At 42.9% G+C, this 15,855-nt stretch overlaps 4 protein-coding genes across 4 annotated transcripts; all 4 read right to left on the bottom strand.

The window, feature by feature from the left end:
• Nucleotides 1-1,105: 1,105 nt before the first annotated feature.
• On the bottom strand, nucleotides 1,106-4,107 carry LOC119123742 (MAP kinase-activated protein kinase 2-like). The gene is made up of 10 exons (XM_037253093.1): nucleotides 3,441-4,107; nucleotides 3,153-3,292; nucleotides 2,773-2,837; nucleotides 2,581-2,660; nucleotides 2,384-2,510; nucleotides 2,030-2,105; nucleotides 1,836-1,960; nucleotides 1,623-1,708; nucleotides 1,461-1,541; nucleotides 1,106-1,386 (listed from the first exon to the last, which is right to left on the bottom strand). Exons 1-10 carry the CDS (start codon nucleotides 3,744-3,746, stop codon nucleotides 1,207-1,209), a joined length of 1,266 nt encoding a protein of 421 aa, XP_037108988.1. The 5' UTR covers nucleotides 3,747-4,107; the 3' UTR covers nucleotides 1,106-1,206.
• A 102-nt stretch (nucleotides 4,108-4,209) lies between these two features.
• uroc1 (urocanate hydratase 1) lies at nucleotides 4,210-8,804 on the bottom strand. Its single transcript, XM_037253090.1, has 19 exons — nucleotides 8,624-8,804; nucleotides 8,112-8,242; nucleotides 7,924-8,017; nucleotides 7,792-7,851; nucleotides 7,434-7,562; nucleotides 7,304-7,365; nucleotides 7,175-7,241; nucleotides 6,889-7,032; nucleotides 6,739-6,827; nucleotides 6,555-6,617; nucleotides 6,305-6,484; nucleotides 6,122-6,219; nucleotides 5,771-5,843; nucleotides 5,510-5,699; nucleotides 5,310-5,408; nucleotides 4,951-5,050; nucleotides 4,767-4,848; nucleotides 4,570-4,669; nucleotides 4,210-4,496 (listed from the first exon to the last, which is right to left on the bottom strand). The coding sequence occupies exons 1-19, from the start codon at nucleotides 8,747-8,749 to the stop codon at nucleotides 4,356-4,358; spliced, it is 2,028 nt and encodes a 675-aa protein (XP_037108985.1). The 5' UTR covers nucleotides 8,750-8,804; the 3' UTR covers nucleotides 4,210-4,355.
• Nucleotides 8,805-9,572: 768 nt separating this feature from the next.
• Nucleotides 9,573-10,977, bottom strand: chchd4b (coiled-coil-helix-coiled-coil-helix domain containing 4b). The gene is made up of 3 exons (XM_037253094.1): nucleotides 10,744-10,977; nucleotides 10,443-10,541; nucleotides 9,573-10,256 (listed from the first exon to the last, which is right to left on the bottom strand). Exons 1-3 carry the CDS (start codon nucleotides 10,763-10,765, stop codon nucleotides 9,919-9,921), a joined length of 459 nt encoding a protein of 152 aa, XP_037108989.1. The 5' UTR covers nucleotides 10,766-10,977; the 3' UTR covers nucleotides 9,573-9,918.
• Nucleotides 10,978-11,258: 281 nt separating this feature from the next.
• On the bottom strand, nucleotides 11,259-15,286 carry LOC119123740 (protein transport protein Sec61 subunit alpha-like 1). Its single transcript, XM_037253091.1, has 12 exons — nucleotides 15,154-15,286; nucleotides 14,517-14,584; nucleotides 14,372-14,437; nucleotides 14,158-14,236; nucleotides 13,944-14,075; nucleotides 13,755-13,864; nucleotides 13,407-13,560; nucleotides 13,160-13,320; nucleotides 12,853-13,050; nucleotides 12,570-12,761; nucleotides 12,412-12,488; nucleotides 11,259-12,272 (listed from the first exon to the last, which is right to left on the bottom strand). Exons 1-12 carry the CDS (start codon nucleotides 15,158-15,160, stop codon nucleotides 12,086-12,088), a joined length of 1,431 nt encoding a protein of 476 aa, XP_037108986.1. The 5' UTR covers nucleotides 15,161-15,286; the 3' UTR covers nucleotides 11,259-12,085.
• Nucleotides 15,287-15,855: the final 569 nt, after the last annotated feature.

Here is a 15,855-nt window from a genome sequence, read left to right on the forward strand (position 1 = left end):
CATTTCACAACGTCCTTTTTAATCATAAGAAAGACATTCTTGTCACTGCTCTTGCCAAGTAGGAAGTTGCAGATATTTGACTGGCCTGCCTGCATTCCAAGCAAATAATCTTAACGGGGTGAAGAAAAATATTCAATTCCTTTCCTGCAAACCACACTAGGGAAGCAAACAAAAATTAGCAGAGCGTTAAAACAAGGGCAGAGTCCCATGCTGACTTGCTAGCTAGATAAGAGATGAGAGATATGAAGATAGATAAGCATGAAAATACAACCTCTCCCCGCCCAAATAGCATAGTAGCTATTCCAAATAAACTTAAAACTGGATTTTATGATGTGGACTTAAACTTGAGCCTCTTTTGCAAACAAACAAGCTAAAATTCCTGCATCTTTGGGTCACTGCAGCCAGAACAGTTCAAGCCTAAGTCACCTCTTAACTGCTGAGACACGCAGTGGCTGCATAACAGACTTATGCAAAAGCCCCTATGGGTGAATGGCTTCCAGGAAGAAAGTGACCGAATTTGCAAGTAAGCCTGAACCGGTCCCACGGTAACATGAACGATGGTATGTTTACATGTTCTGAAAGTTGTGCAAATGCGATAATGCACAAATGGAAAAGTACAGACACACCCTCCAACATGAGACTATTATTACGAAAAGGTGAATTCCCAAATCACAGAAACAGTGCAACAAAGTTGTCATGGTGCACTTTCAACGCATGCTTAAAACCCTAAAACGTGTCATGACGACTGACAAAGACTTCCGAAGTCCATTAGTGATTCTTTCCACCACATGGTCAATCTCCTCCATGCAGAACTTGAATTTAAATTAATCCTTAATGTCTCACCTGTCGCTATTGCTCTTTAGCAAGACTCGCAAATTACAGCTGTTGAAAATGCAGACTCATTTGCAATGTTTGGTTTCATGTACAAGAGAGACATAACACATTAAAAGTACAGTTTTATTTGAAATACTGTAGTAGTACTAGTAGCTTTATAATATTTACACAATCTGCTATTAAGACGCATATGAAGGGTGCCCCCCCCCCCCCCAAATGTGACATCATTATGACATCATATAATTTTAAATTATCATCATTGGTGCATTACTTTTGGGTTCAGGGAAAGTAATATATTGACCAACTACAAAATGATGTCAATTTTGGGGGGGGAATACATTCTATAGTAATTATAGAGTTGTATGGTTATTATCAATTCCCCTGGTCAGAAAAAGGAGTTTGTGTATTGCCATTCAAATGAGCGTCATTCTCTACAGGCAGCGGTCTCTTGCGTCTTTTAATGAGCAGAGGGTTGTTGGACGTGTCCAGGTCTTTAATCCTCACTTGTTCATAATCGACACGCATGGTGGCCAGAGCACTGGTCATTTCCTCCTGATGAAATAAACAAGCACAATTGAATTTTTTTCCTCATGACGTGGACAAAATTGGCAAAACACCCTTCTCACTTTGACGTCGTCCCACAGCTCCCTGTCCTCTGTCAGAACGCGAGTGGTGTGGAGAGGTGTGAGCGGGACCGCCATGGATTGCTGTGTGAGCGATACGCACACATCTGAGAATAACACGGAGACGTGCACGAGGAGGTACGTATGTGTGGGTTGTCAACTTACGCTGATCCAGGGGTGGCTCATAAACTGACCGATGGTCATCCTTTCGTTGGGTTCGGTCTTCAGCAGCTGGATGATGAGCTGCTTGGCTGCGGAGGAAGTGTTTTTTTATATGACAAGCATGGGGAGAGCATGCAAAATCCACAAAGGAAAGGTCAGAGCTGAGATCCAAGCGTCTCTAATTTTAACATTTTATTCATAATTTTGAAGTCTGACCTTCCTCTGAAACATCCGCCCACTCTGGGTTGGGGAATTTATATTGTCCCAGTCTAATCCGCTGCTTCATTCCAGGTGAGATGGCCTGGCCTGTGTTGGAGTAAAACGGAGGGAATCCACACAGCCTGGGAAGACATTTCTAGCCTCAGTGATTTCCTCTTGCTTCACATTTTGTGGACACATGTGACACTCACAGAATGTACATGATGACTCCCAGAGACCACATGTCACATGACTTGTCATATTTCTCTGGGCCGAGGACTTCAGGGGCTGACAGGACCGATGAAGGAAATGGCACAAATGAGAGAAATGCACATTTGTGTGGATTGTACATGGTTGTAAACGACCTACAATTGCAAGGAAGTGAACAGTTGGGAAGAAGTTAGAACGTCAAATTATAGCAGCACACAGATAATACAACGCCCTCTGGTGGCTGATCAACATACAGAAATACAAATACAGCCATTTTTAATAAAGCTTGTTAATCCCAATGAATGATATTAATGCAAATTATATACATATTATTTGCCTCAACATGATAAACTCACCGACATAATACGGCGTATAACAGGGAGTTTGGAGCGAATCGTGAACAGTGGTCTCCTTTGCAAAGCCGAAGTCGGTCAGCTTGAGTGATGCATTCGCCTCTTTGGTGCTGTACAGCAGGTTTTCAGGCTGAAGTCACAGGTACACAAATATCGACTTAATCGTAAATCATGGTGTTTTCAATAATCCGCCGTCTTACCTTCACATCCCTGTGAGCGATGTTCATGTGGTGGATGTACTCGATGGCCAAGCCGATGTCTCGCATGATCTCCGATGCCTCTAATTGGACAGCCACAATGCAAGATGCAATATTGAGCATCGGTTTTGCACGCGTGTGGAAATTGTCCTCTGTGGGGGCCACGTGAGGAGGGTTTTATGGAGCGTGACCCACCTCGCTCAGTGAAGGCCTGGTCCCCTCTGGCTTGAATGCGACAGAACAACTCGCCTCCCTCCATGCTGAAACACAAACAGATGAGCACTGAGGAAGCATTGTTCCCAAAACACCATTAAGGGAGCACAATGGCACCATTTTGTACAGGGGGGTCCTTCACTTTATAATTGAGTTCAGAGTTCCCAATTTATACTCAAGTTAGCAATGAATTTTTTTTTTTTTTTATCCCTACATGGGTACGTAACCTAAATTATAGTAAATACAGAAAAGAAATCTGAGTCGGGTGCAGCACAATTGTGCAAGCTACAATTCTAATATTGAACATATTGATGAATGATTCAAATAAAGCATTAGTGTCCCACAGAGCAGGTGATGCTCACCACTCCATGACGATGAGGAGACACTTCTTCCCCTTGTGCATGTTCTCATAAAGGCTGAGGATGCGCACCACATGCGGACCAGCAGAAACCCTTGCGTGCAGCGCCACCTCACGGCGGGCTTTAGGTGTGTCGTACAAAATCTGCTCCACACATAAACAATTAGAGAAAAAAACAGTCATTAAATATCCTATAATGTGTAGGAGCATTGATGACATTTTTTGTGACTACCGCCATCATTTAAGTTGTTCAAAAGATTGTGACCCCAATGAGAGAACGAGTGCGGGTAACCTTGAGGGCGCACTTGAGTCCCGTTTTCTTGCAGAAGCATTCCAGCACTTTGCCGTTGATTCCCTGGCCGAGCACATGCGAGGTGATCTTATAGTCGTCAGTCACCGCGTTTTTCCTCAACTTTACTTGGGTCACGTGAGCAGCAGGCTGCAGGTCGGGAAGCGCGACGAGGCTGCTGCTGCTACTGCAGCCGGAGTCACATACCGGGAGGATGCCTTTTGGATCACGCAGTGTCGTCATCGTCCCAGTCTTCTCTTGCGTGATGTTGTTATGCGTGGTCGCTCCGGGTGCACGAGGTGTGTCCATTCTTAGTTCACCTCTGTACGACCCGGGCAACTTTAAACACTAAATGCAACATACTTCAAGTACGAAAAAAAACATCCTCAACTTACGGCAGAAAAAGGCTCGTTGGCATGCAAAAGCAAAGGCTGTACATTCACAGAAAGTAAAGGCGAACGTAATCATAACAAATTATCAAAAGTGGTGCATGATGTTTACAGAACAGGATGTGCCTCTCCCTGCAGGACAACGTCTCCAATTCAGTGACGTCACTCAATTCCAATGCACCCAGCTTCTTAAAGGTCCAACAACGCACAAATACACTTGATGGGACCTAAGGTATAACTTTATAAATTTTAACGAAACACAAAAGTATTAATGCAGTAATGAGAGGGGGGGGGCAGAGAGAGAGAGAGAGAGAGAGAGAGAGAGAGAGAGAGAGAGAGAGAGAGAGAGAGAGATACCAGACAGACAAGCATGCGCTCTAGAAAATTGATGTGATTTATTACGATTTATTACGAATTACTAAGCTATTTTAACACACCTGTATTTTTCTCTGATAATACATCTGCATGAAAGCAATTGCTTTAATTTAAATGTCTGCTGTTTTCATTTGAACTCTCCGGTTCCTCGAGGTTAGCCCTGCAGAGCCCGGTCCAGTACGTGCTCATCATGTACCGGAAAAGGCATAGTGACGCGCAGCTGTCGAACCTCCTCCATGGTGCGCTGGATGGTCTCGTAAGCGTTGGAGTTTCCACACCAGCTGCGCCGGGCCACCTTCACAAACAGAATAAGTCATTAGCATCAGACACAAACCATCTGTCAAATCCACTTTTCTGCATCGTCTCACCCCATTGGACACGTCCCAGTTGAGCATCAGAGAGGCTCGCTTCGCTGCTTCCTCAGAGCCGTCCAAAAGCAAACCAAATCCTCCGTTCATCACTTCACCCCTATAGCAAGTAACAACTCGCTCATGTTACGGGATTCGGCATGGGACATCCCTGGTTTATACAAATCGATGACACAAGATAACAAACCAAGCCTTACCAGCCCACACCGCCACCATTGTGCAAAGCTACCCAGGTGGCACCCCTGAAGGCATCGCCAACAAAGTTCTGGACTGCCATATCTAGAAGAAGTAAGGAGTCGCTGAGACTGCGGGAATCAAAGTGAGCTATGTGCAATCAGTACTACTCGAATGTGGAAGTCAGCTGAGACAACCTACACATACCTGCACAGAACGCAGAGCCATCATACACATTGGAGGTCTCTCTGAAGGGGCTGTCGGTACCACTCACATCATGGTGGTCTCTGCTGATCACCACCGGAGCCTGACACAGATAAGCCCTCTCACTTTAAAAAGGTCCATATTCAGTATATATTTTGTATAACTTTTGCAGGAGGAAGAAAAGAACTTCAAATGTGAATGTCAAACTAATACCTTAGAATTTGTATGCATACAAATATTATTCATACATGTATTTACAATAAAAGAAAAAATATTCAATTAGATAAAAGCATAAAAAATAGCCAACATTAGGGGAGGGGTCATTTCTGTAAAAGTATAACGGGATGAATAAACAGTCTTACTGAAACTTTTCCTTCAGCCACAGCTCTGTTGATGGCCAAAGCAATGGCAACTCTTCCTTTCTGGTCCGAGTAGAGAATTCTGGCCTGGGACCCCACAACCTGCAAAACGCGGGTGCACACACAACACACACACACACGGAAAAGAAAATCATCTCACGAGTGGTGATTTGTGAGCCACGTACAAAAGTGTAGTTAGAAACCATTTTGTGTTTTCCGGCCTCCCTGATCCAGAGGATGTTGTCGTTGTACTGTTGTCGGACTCTATCGGTCACATTGGCGCTCAAATTGTCCAAGACAGAGGCGGCGATATTGTCGGTTATGGCGAGGTCCTGGGGGTCGCCAGACGTGCACACCCAACGAAATGGTCCGAAGCCCAAAGAAAAAATGTCTCTGAGGGGTGGAGACATCAAATGATTGCACACGAGAGAGAAAATGGGATGTCAATAAAATTGACAACTGACCCCATGATGTGTTGGACATAGGATGGGTAGCGGAATTCTGTTGCACCTCCACCAACCTTTTCCACCTCGGCACCTATAAAAAAAAAAACAATCTCGTGTCAAAAATATAAATATAATCTATATAATATAAATTCAAATAATGATGATTTAAACAAAATTAAATCCTAATTATACTTAAAATTCAGTATACTGAACAACGTGTGCATCCCAAAGTTGACAAAGGGTCACAATAAGTTCACTATAGCATATTTTAGGTTCATCAAAAAAAGTCTATCTGAAAGCCCAATAGCATATTTTTTTTGTTTTTTTTGTTATTGTGAATACGAGCCAATTTCAAAGTGTCATTTGTACCAGCTCTTTGCGCCTCCAGTAGAAATGCATTGCCATAGTCCCAAAAGAACATGCCGGCATCCGACAATTTGTTGATCGCTTTCACTTGTCTCTGGAGACTATGGAAAAGTGAAGAACCAGTCAGCTTCACAGCAACAAACTTTGATTTCAGGATAACACCACTTTTTGCATAAGAGACGGCACCTTTCTTTGACCATGTTGCGGAATCGACTCGGATCAGTGGACATGAGCTGGTTGGCCTGGCGGAAACTGAGTTGTACCGGATAGTAGCCTCCGTTAAAGGGGTTGTGGAGGGACGTTTGGTCTGAGCCCAAATCCACCAGGAGCTCACCTGTCTTCTGGTACTCCAACTGCAGCCTCTCCCTAATCAAGAATACAAGTTCAACTAATGTCTACGAGATCCAACTTTCACTCTAAGCATTGTGGCACTCACCACAAGTCCACTATGTTGCCATGGTAACCCAAACTAAGGGGAGTCTTTGTGGATCTGCTTTCTCTGTAAGCCACCAAAATCAAGAAAGTAACTTTACTAAGTTACTTTTTTTTTTCAAACTGTGGGAACACACACGCGTGTTCCTTTCGATAACATTTAGTGATCATGGAAATGTGTGTGCTACCTGATGCGTTTAATGCAGTGGTCCATATCATCGGTGACCTCCATCAACCAGCCCTGCTCGTGTCTCTTTTTGAGAGGAGCCTCATCCACCTAACACAGAATCACACGCGTCACACACAAAACCTCCCACCGAAAGCCATCCTGGCATCACCTCCGCAATGACGCCGATGCAACCGGCAATGACGGCGGCTTTAGCCTGAGCTCCACTCATCCCCCCGAGGCCAGAGGTCACGAAGACACGCCCCCTAAGGTCGCCGGAGCCAAGGTACCTCCGACCGGCGTTCAGCACAGTCAGCTGCACACAAAATAAGTACTTCTAATTTGACAACAGGCTCGGTCGAAAAAAATGGATTGCCGTGCAGATAAACTAATCCCATTTTCATCGTGCTACAAGAATAATAACAATTTTAACTAAATGAGTTCATTAAAATGTGTACCATAGTGCCATGAACAATCCCTTGAGGTCCAATGTAGCAGTAGCTGCCAGCTGTCATTTGACCATACCTGCAAAATATGCAAATACAGCATCGTAGTAGCTCGTAACAAAGAACACCTTGAAGACTTACATTGACACGCCGAGAGCAAACATCCTTTCATATTGCTCTCTGGAGGAGTAGTTTGGAATAACCTAAACAAAAACCAAGAAGATAATCATCACAATAGAATGTGGTGAGTGTGTTTTGTGGCGGCTTGTACCATGCCGTTGGTAATGATGGCGCGAGGCGAAGAGGGCAGGCTTGGGAACAGACCCATGGGGTGACCGCTGTACATGACCAAAGTCTGCTCCTCTGTCATCTCGCTCAGATAATTCATCACGAGACGAAACTGTACGAATGTAAACACACAATATGTTGGTGCTTTCAAAATAAGAGTTTAAGCAATGTTTGACTTTGTAGTCCAAGAAGGCAAAAACATGAGCGGTGTGACAATCATTGGGTCTTTACCTTTTTTTTTACCTTATTTGTTTGTTTATTTATTTTACAAAAAAAGTGGACTAATTTTGAGACATCTTAACTTTTCAAAGATATTATATTTCAATATTAACTAACTGTACCTGAGCCCAGTTGCTGAAAACTTGCCCATTTCCTCCATAGGTGACGAGCTCCTGGGGAAACTAAAAACAAAAAGGCGGCTTAGATTATTTGAGGCAAGAAATTGAATGAATTGAGTTGTGGAAGAATCTTACCTGGGCTACTGCTGGGTCTAAATTGTTCATGATCATCAACATGATTGAGGCCGCTTGACGTGTGCGGCACGGGTACTCGTGGATGGGGTACGCTCTGAGCAAGGGTGCAACACGAAAACTGTCAATATGCTCTCAAGACACTCTTAAAAATGTCATTTGAGTTTCTGATTATTATGTTGTTGTCTTACCTCAGATGTAACACAGGACAAAAGCGGTACATGTAAATGTGCCCATATTGGCGCAGCTCTTGTGCAAATTCTGGTGCGAGTGTTGCATGATGGGTCGGGGGGAAATATCGCAGGGCGTTTCTCAGTGCCAGCTAAAACGGGGGGGAATTATAATCAGCATGTGTATCAGAAACAGGTATAATATGTACACACAAAAAAAAACAGAGGTCACTAGCTTCTCTTAATTATTGACTGAAGACTTTGCTTCACTTTTGGCCAATCAGTGAAGGACCTTGGAGAATAATCAATATTGTAGTGCAGCATGGCCGTCAACAGTGATTACGCAATAAGTACACCACATGACACTGGTCAACAATTTTTTATTTTTTTTTAAATCAAAGATGCAACAATATAATAATAATACAATATCTATCACTTGATATGTTTCAGCTCACCAACGACCCAAATGAGGACAATTGACCCAGGAAAGTATTTTCTAGATTTTCAATGTAGCCTTGACTGAATCTACTTACCCGCTCCTCTTGATCTGTAAGGTTTGGGGTCCGAACGGGCGCATGGGGCACATTGGGGTCTCGTCCTCGGTTCAGGGGTAAAACATCCAGAGGTAAGCCGCTGCATATCTCCTTTAGGGTGGCCATCCTGTTAAGTCCTCAATTTAAAAAGAATGTGGGAAGACCGCTGCTGAATATTTGACTTGGCTCCGAGTGGTCTGATTGGCTAACAGGAAAGGATGGTTGGTAATTATTGATCTAAAAGGGAATCTGAAGCGGCTCAAACTGACCTCTGACCCCAGGTACTTGCTTACACAAAAATGAATGCCAGAACCTTTGAACAAGGGACTAAAGTCAGACCATTTTTTTGATGGAACGGCAGGTTGAATAGGAAGAAAGAAAATCAGCCGCTGGTAGAAAAGCAGCCAGAAAAGCAAGCTTGTGAAAACAGCTGGCAGGCAGATTAGGTGACAAAGTGTAACTTTAAAGAGGATGTGATTTGATATTTGGTTTAGAACGTGACTTTGAAATGTTGGGGTAATTCATGACATTTCTTGAGCAAATAGTGCATGCTGAGAACTGTTGTATGAGGTTTGAGGAGCAATTATCCATTTTAGGTGACATCACAGTATTTGAGATATTTAGGTTAAAGGCTGCATAATTGGTAGATACTCTTTATGCTGCAGTTAAACATGTTTTATAAAGCACTCAACTCAAATTCAGTTTATAGAATCACTCACAATATTTGTCTGCATGAGTATTATACTGCCCCCAAGTGGCCAGATTCGGAAGTTTAGGATTTGAGTTTGTGTTTTTCCCGTGATTGATTTTTTCCTCCCAAATTAAAATGAAACAAAGAAATATGCACGTTAACTTCATTGAAAAGTTGAAGCTGAAAAGTTGAATCAGGCAAGCTCAGCCCAATGTGCTTTCAACCACAAAACACTGAAAAAACGTAGTCAAAGATCAATTGTATTTCAAAACGTTCAATAGTATTTATTGGTAACTATTTAAGTGACATGAATGCCATTGGAAGAGTTGAGGTAAATACCGTGTCTGCTTTACAGAAGGCTTGGCCCCACTTGGAAGCTCAATTCTTAAATCAGTCTGCTGAATGCAGTACAGTACATGAAAACAAGTGCAATCTACGTGATACATGAAATAAAATGAAAGCTTTTTTGTAAATAATCATTTGTTCCGTGGTCAACAGTTTGTGTGCTCTGATTATTATTTCCGAATCAGACAAACAAAAAGCGGAAATGGGTAACTAGCACATCAGGGCCCACCTAAAGCCTTTCCCAAACCGATGACAGGTATTAGTTTTCCAGTGAACTCCCTGCACTGGTTTGCGAGCTATTTGAGTCCTGCACGGGGTCAGATGTGGACTTGGAATCAGAAGCTGTGGCATCTTTTGAAGTCTGCTCTGCATTTGCTTCAGGTATCTTATTTTCTTCTTGTGGGTAGAGTTCCGGATAGAGCTGCATGCACTCTTGCATTGCGCTGAACTGATCCAGACACTCAGAGCCCTTCAGCTCCTCTTTACTGTAATGGAAGCAGGAGAAGGCCTCCTTAAATTCGGTCCCACAGGGACCACTGGCCATCCCACCCAAGCAGGGACAACTCCAGTTAATCTCCCCACTGGGAAGAATCAGCCCTAATAAGACAGATGCTGAGAATTAATTGCTTTTTTTTGGTTGCAGTTTCCACTGTAAATATTGCACAGTATAATTTCATTTCGACATATTTACTTGAGACTTTTACTACTTTCCTGTTAGTACGGCTGCTGTGGCGACATCTTGCGGCGTTAGCGCTACTTTTAAAGCTTATTTTGGTCACTCACCTCGCTCCTCATAAGGATCATCAGGGTCTTCCTCAACAAGCTCGGCGTTGCTGGGTGTTGCATGATCTTCTTTGGTGACAAAGATTATTTTGTCTTTGCCTGTGTGGAATTTATTTTCAATTGAATGGAACGAACAACTGAATCTTTACATGTTACCGACTCAAGGTAACACATTAAAACAAATACTGTAATTCTTATTTGATGCAACGCATTTTCATTTCGTAATGCTATCATGGCATAAAAACTTCCGGATACAAGTTGTATGAATGAGTTAGCCGAGCTAGCACAGCGTGCTGCTTACCCTCTTGCCTGACAGTAGTCATTTCTTCCCAAAATGAAGATGAACAACTCGATTTAGTGCAGCAGCAGCAACCCGTCGGGTACAACCGGTGTCATTGGAACATGTCACAGACATACAATTGTGTCACGTGTTAAGCATCTTTAACTGTTTCACAACGACGGGCGATTATCCAAGTGGTGTCTCGGAGGAGCTAGCCGAGTTCCCATTGACAGAAAGGGAGAAGCTAATTAGCTTTAGCACAGCTATTCTTCTTAGTTGTTTTTAGGGATTGGTAAACACCTTGATGGTGCATTACTGCCACCCACTGGTATGGAGTTTGGCTCCTGGTTTTACTCGTTCTTTTGAGGAAAATTGAAAATAATAATTATATTTATTTCCCCTCACATATTACAATACTCTTACATTGTAAACTGTTCCCCATTGTCACCTGGGTTTGATCATGTCATGCCTTTTTTTAGTCCAAGTCACAGTGTAATAAATCACCTTCCAAATGATTATCATGTGCAACAATACATTTTTTTTCCAAAAATTGTTTTATTTGCAAATGTTCGTTCTGAAATGTTTTCATGTTTTTACATATTCCAAAGACTATTATACACTTAAAAGAATTCCACATTGCCTATGTACACAAAACAATAAATTATCTGTCGAGGGGGGGTGGGGGGGGGGTTAACCGGTGACAAAATGTTTCTCGAAACAGACAATAAAAACAAAGGAAATATTAAGAACATGAATATGACCACTGAGTTAATACTGAAGCTCTCGGGATTGCCTTTTTATGAAAGAAGCAGTTGGAATTCCTGCCAGACACAAATGTAAACCTCACATCCTTTTTTCTTCACTTACATTGTGTTCCATTAAAAACGCCCAGAGAAGCATCAATTGCTAAGATCTGACACAGTTCAGCCAGCTTCTTGCACCTTCTTAAAATTTGCAGCTCATCAGGAAAAAAAAGCAAAGTGGATTAAGAATGTATAAGCTCTGTGAGAAGGTTGTCATGCGCACAGCAAGAATTGGGGCACCATCATCCCAGCATGCCCGCATACTGAAGTTCTATCATGTCGGTCAAAGAAATAAATCAAAAAACCTCAATGCCCCTCACAAAGGCAGTCTTTAAATGAATATTGGGGAGCTTCAAAATGGAGCAAAAAAAATTCAACTGCCATGTCTTTTTGAGGATGAATGGAGGTAGCACAAATTCTGTCATCTCACACGTCCGACACATCATTTGATGTGAGAATCCAAAAAGTCCTACTGACGGGAAGCTGATGAGGGGAGTGCTTCACAAAAGGTGTCAAAAATACGCAAGACGCTGATAAGAGTTGCTCAAACGTGGGAACTTCTAAAAGAAATATCCTCCTAGACTGCCTACTTCACTCTGCTCTTTGACAAAAATCTCAAAGTACTGATAAATGATGGTGACAGCCAAAAGGATTCCCGTGCCGGAGCCGATAGCGCCGAGGAAGTCAGCCATGACCGACAGCCCGCCAATACACAGCCCGCCGAATGCAGCCGCAGTCGGAATGTACCTAAAGTAGAAATAAAGTTGAATTAATACTCATGAAAAACAATTTATCTAGTGACAGTGTCACATTTTGAGTAACGTAGCAAAAAAATCTTACTAGCTGATGATATGGATGTAAATCAAAATAGGTCTTTCAATTTTACCTGTTGAGTTCGTGAACCATGGAAGTCTCCCTGTGTCCCCTCATCACCATCTGCTGCTCTTTCAGCTGTTTTGCCACCTGCACGACAAATTTATTATCTTCCAGAGTCACGCTAAGATGTCTGCACATGCTCATGCAATTAAAGAAATTTGATCTTACATCTTTTGCGGAGGAGCCCGAGACTTCGATCCAGGTTTTGGAGAAGAAAGCGCATGATCCGAGCATGAAGGCAATATAGATAACGGCGTGCACTGGATCCTCTAGAACTGATCCAAATGACTCAGGCGGGGAGAGGTAGTAACAAAGACCACCCACGGGATACGCCCGAGCTGGACCGCCACTTGAAGCGTCCTACAAACACAACAACCATTGCTGTTTACAAATAAAATGTATTTGCAAGGAGTGTAAAATGTCAATACTAGAAAATAGGAGGTGTACTTACAGACCACGTTCCGAGCAGATTGACCAAGAAGTTGCCACTGAAGCGTGTGGACAGCATCTGGGATATGACGTACAAGTTGGAGACCAGCGCTGATTGCAGGATGATGGGAATGTTGGAGGTGTAGAAGAGCTTGATGGGGTAAGTGTTGTACTGGCCGCGGTAGCGAGCCGACTTGATTGGCAGATCAACTCTGAATCCCTGTGACACAAGGCGAGAGGTCAGGAGATCTTTTGACAACACAAATGTCGTAAGCGCCTGTTGGGAGCTTTGGGCGGGACTTGGGCCCACACGAAAAAGAAGAACTCACTTGAAAATATATGACTACGGCAAAAACAAAGACGGTGGCAATGAGGTTCATGAGGTTGGGCAGGTTCTGTCTGTAGAAGGCCTCTCTCAGGGCGCGCACTTTGTCCGTCCTGGTTGCCAGCAGATGGAAAAGGGCGATGATGGCTCCCTCAAATTCTGTGCCTGCAAACGTCATCACCATAGCAAGTACAATTAAATACAATAAAGTAAAAACTAAAATCGGGACTTTCCGTGCAGATTCGTCATACCTCTGCCGGTGTTCACAGTGGTAGGGCTGAAAGCCTTCCAAACGATGGTTTCGCAAATGTTGGTTGCGATGAACAGTGAGATGCCCGAGCCAAGACCGTAGCCTTTTTGGAGCAGCTCATCCAGCAGCAGTACGATCAGCCCGGCCACAAACAACTTTGGAGGAAACATGTGCGTTGTTAACAGCTTAGAAACATTGTATCACTATCAGGATTTGCTAAGTGACAACAAGAGGAAGTCACACTAACAAGTGGGCAGATGAGCTCATTCGGGTGACAACATATCAAAAGGAAGATGAGTAACTAGCTGTCTCTCCAGTCCTTTCGCCTTCTCCTTTAAGTTGGTTGTACCTGAATGATGATGAGCAGACAGATTCCAGCTCCCATCTCTGAGGGGTCACCATACATGCCAGTCATCACGTAAACAATAGCCTGGCCAATGGTGATGATCATTCCAAACACTGAAAGAGATCAAGAAGCATCAGACGCCTGTCTTGACTTCAGTCACCCAAGTGAAAATAGTGGTGGCTTTTTTCATACGTTTCTGCGCTCCATTAAAAAGGGCTCTGTCTTTGGGTGTGTCTCCAACTTCGATGATTTTAGCCCCAGCAAGGAGTTGCATGATCAGGCCGGAGGTGACAATAGGGGAGATGCCCAACTCCATCAATGTGCCTGAGGGAACACCCCCACATTAAACAGTGAAGTAGTCTTGTGCTACAGGAGAATATTGAGCATGCTCATAATAGACACACACCTCGATTGGAGGCCAGAATCACTCTCATCCAGTAAAATGGATCTGCAGAGTCTGATGACATGATGCCAAAGAGAGGGATCTAAAAGAAAAATCGGATACATTTCTGCAAGCTGCTGCTGATCCAAACAACCAAGAGTATTTCTCATATCATGCAACATGCGACAAAATTGTTGAAAAGCATCATGTTTAAAATAACACAAACTAAGAAACTCACTTGGCAGCAAACCAGGAAGATAAAGAGTGTGATGGCGGTCCATAGAACCTTCTCCCTGAACTGGATCTGAACCAAGAACATTGTAATAGGTTTTATTTACAACACACATACACTTTTTACTGTAGTCACTGACTGAACGCATTACCTTTCTTTCAGGTTTTTGGATTTCTGGCAAAACTGCGCAGAATGGCTTGATCACTTCCAAGAATTTGACTGAAACCAAACAAATATGAACAATTCTCAGATGATTTCAGCTGCTCACCCGTGAGACGTGGCAATGAATGAGGGGCGGACTTTACGCTGCGAGTAAGAATCGTCGCCGATAAACGTGAAAATCAAAACAACACCGACCAAATAAAATCAATCTTTAAGCTCCACTGCAGCACAAATGTTTGTTTACACCCGCTAACTGATGATAAACATCGGGAATTGACAATGGAACGTCATCGGTGTTATGCGTCGTCATCACTAACTTATCCGTCAATGGATTTGAATGAGTAGCTAGCAAGTTAGCATCAAACGTTTACAGTCAGCCACGCAACAGCCCACGGGTCTAAATACCCCACACAAACAACAAATACGTTGCTTTATTCATTTTTCTTAATTAACCACCATACACCAGGAACATATAAATATAAAAAGGGCGACATTTCTATGGCGCTAGCTAGCAACGCCAGCTAACATGCTAATGTGCAGCGCTACTACGTGATCGTTTACTCGATTCTCAAACCACAAAACTCACCAGAAACTATGTTAAAGTTAAACAGCAAGAGGATACTCACTACCCATGGTGTCCCGAATGTCCACCTGATTGTCCTGATTGTTAAAATAGACAGTCCAGCACAGCGATCAATCTGGGTCGACACCGGCCGGGCGTGTGCGTGTGTACTGACAAGCACAACAGACACGTCACCATCACTTCACGCGAGACAAGCTTCTTAAAGAGACAGTACACCAAACCGCAAATAGAGAACAGTGTACCCCCGCATACTCGCGGATTTCGCTTTATTTAGAAGACGTATATTTTTCACTTTATTTTCACTTTACAATGACCTTTAAATTTTACAGTTACAAAGAATCACCTCAAAGTAGCAAAATATGATGACAATGACAAAAAATATATTGTGAAATATTGTGTATATTGTGTGTTATATCCTCTGAGCCAGGAGACAGCAGCAGAGCACTGTAGATGAGATGTTCACCGATGAGACTTGCACCAAGGAGTTACAATCCTAACTCGAGTTTCTCAACCTTTATTAAGCCACTGTACCTATTTTACATGAGAAAAATCTCACCACACACTACAAACCAAAAATATTTGTTTACTGTAATTTCTGCCACCTAAAGGAAAATCATTTTATTGTTCTGTTTGTCACTATACGTCACTGGCATAGCTAGAAAAAAGTAATTAATGATAGTATTTTGGGACAAATTAAAAAATTCACACCCCTCATATAATCACTGAATGACAATTTGAATTATTA

The sequence above is a fragment of the Syngnathus acus genome, chromosome 5 (assembly GCF_901709675.1).
Source record: "Syngnathus acus chromosome 5, fSynAcu1.2, whole genome shotgun sequence".
In the NCBI taxonomy this organism is placed as follows: domain Eukaryota; kingdom Metazoa; phylum Chordata; class Actinopteri; order Syngnathiformes; family Syngnathidae; genus Syngnathus; species Syngnathus acus.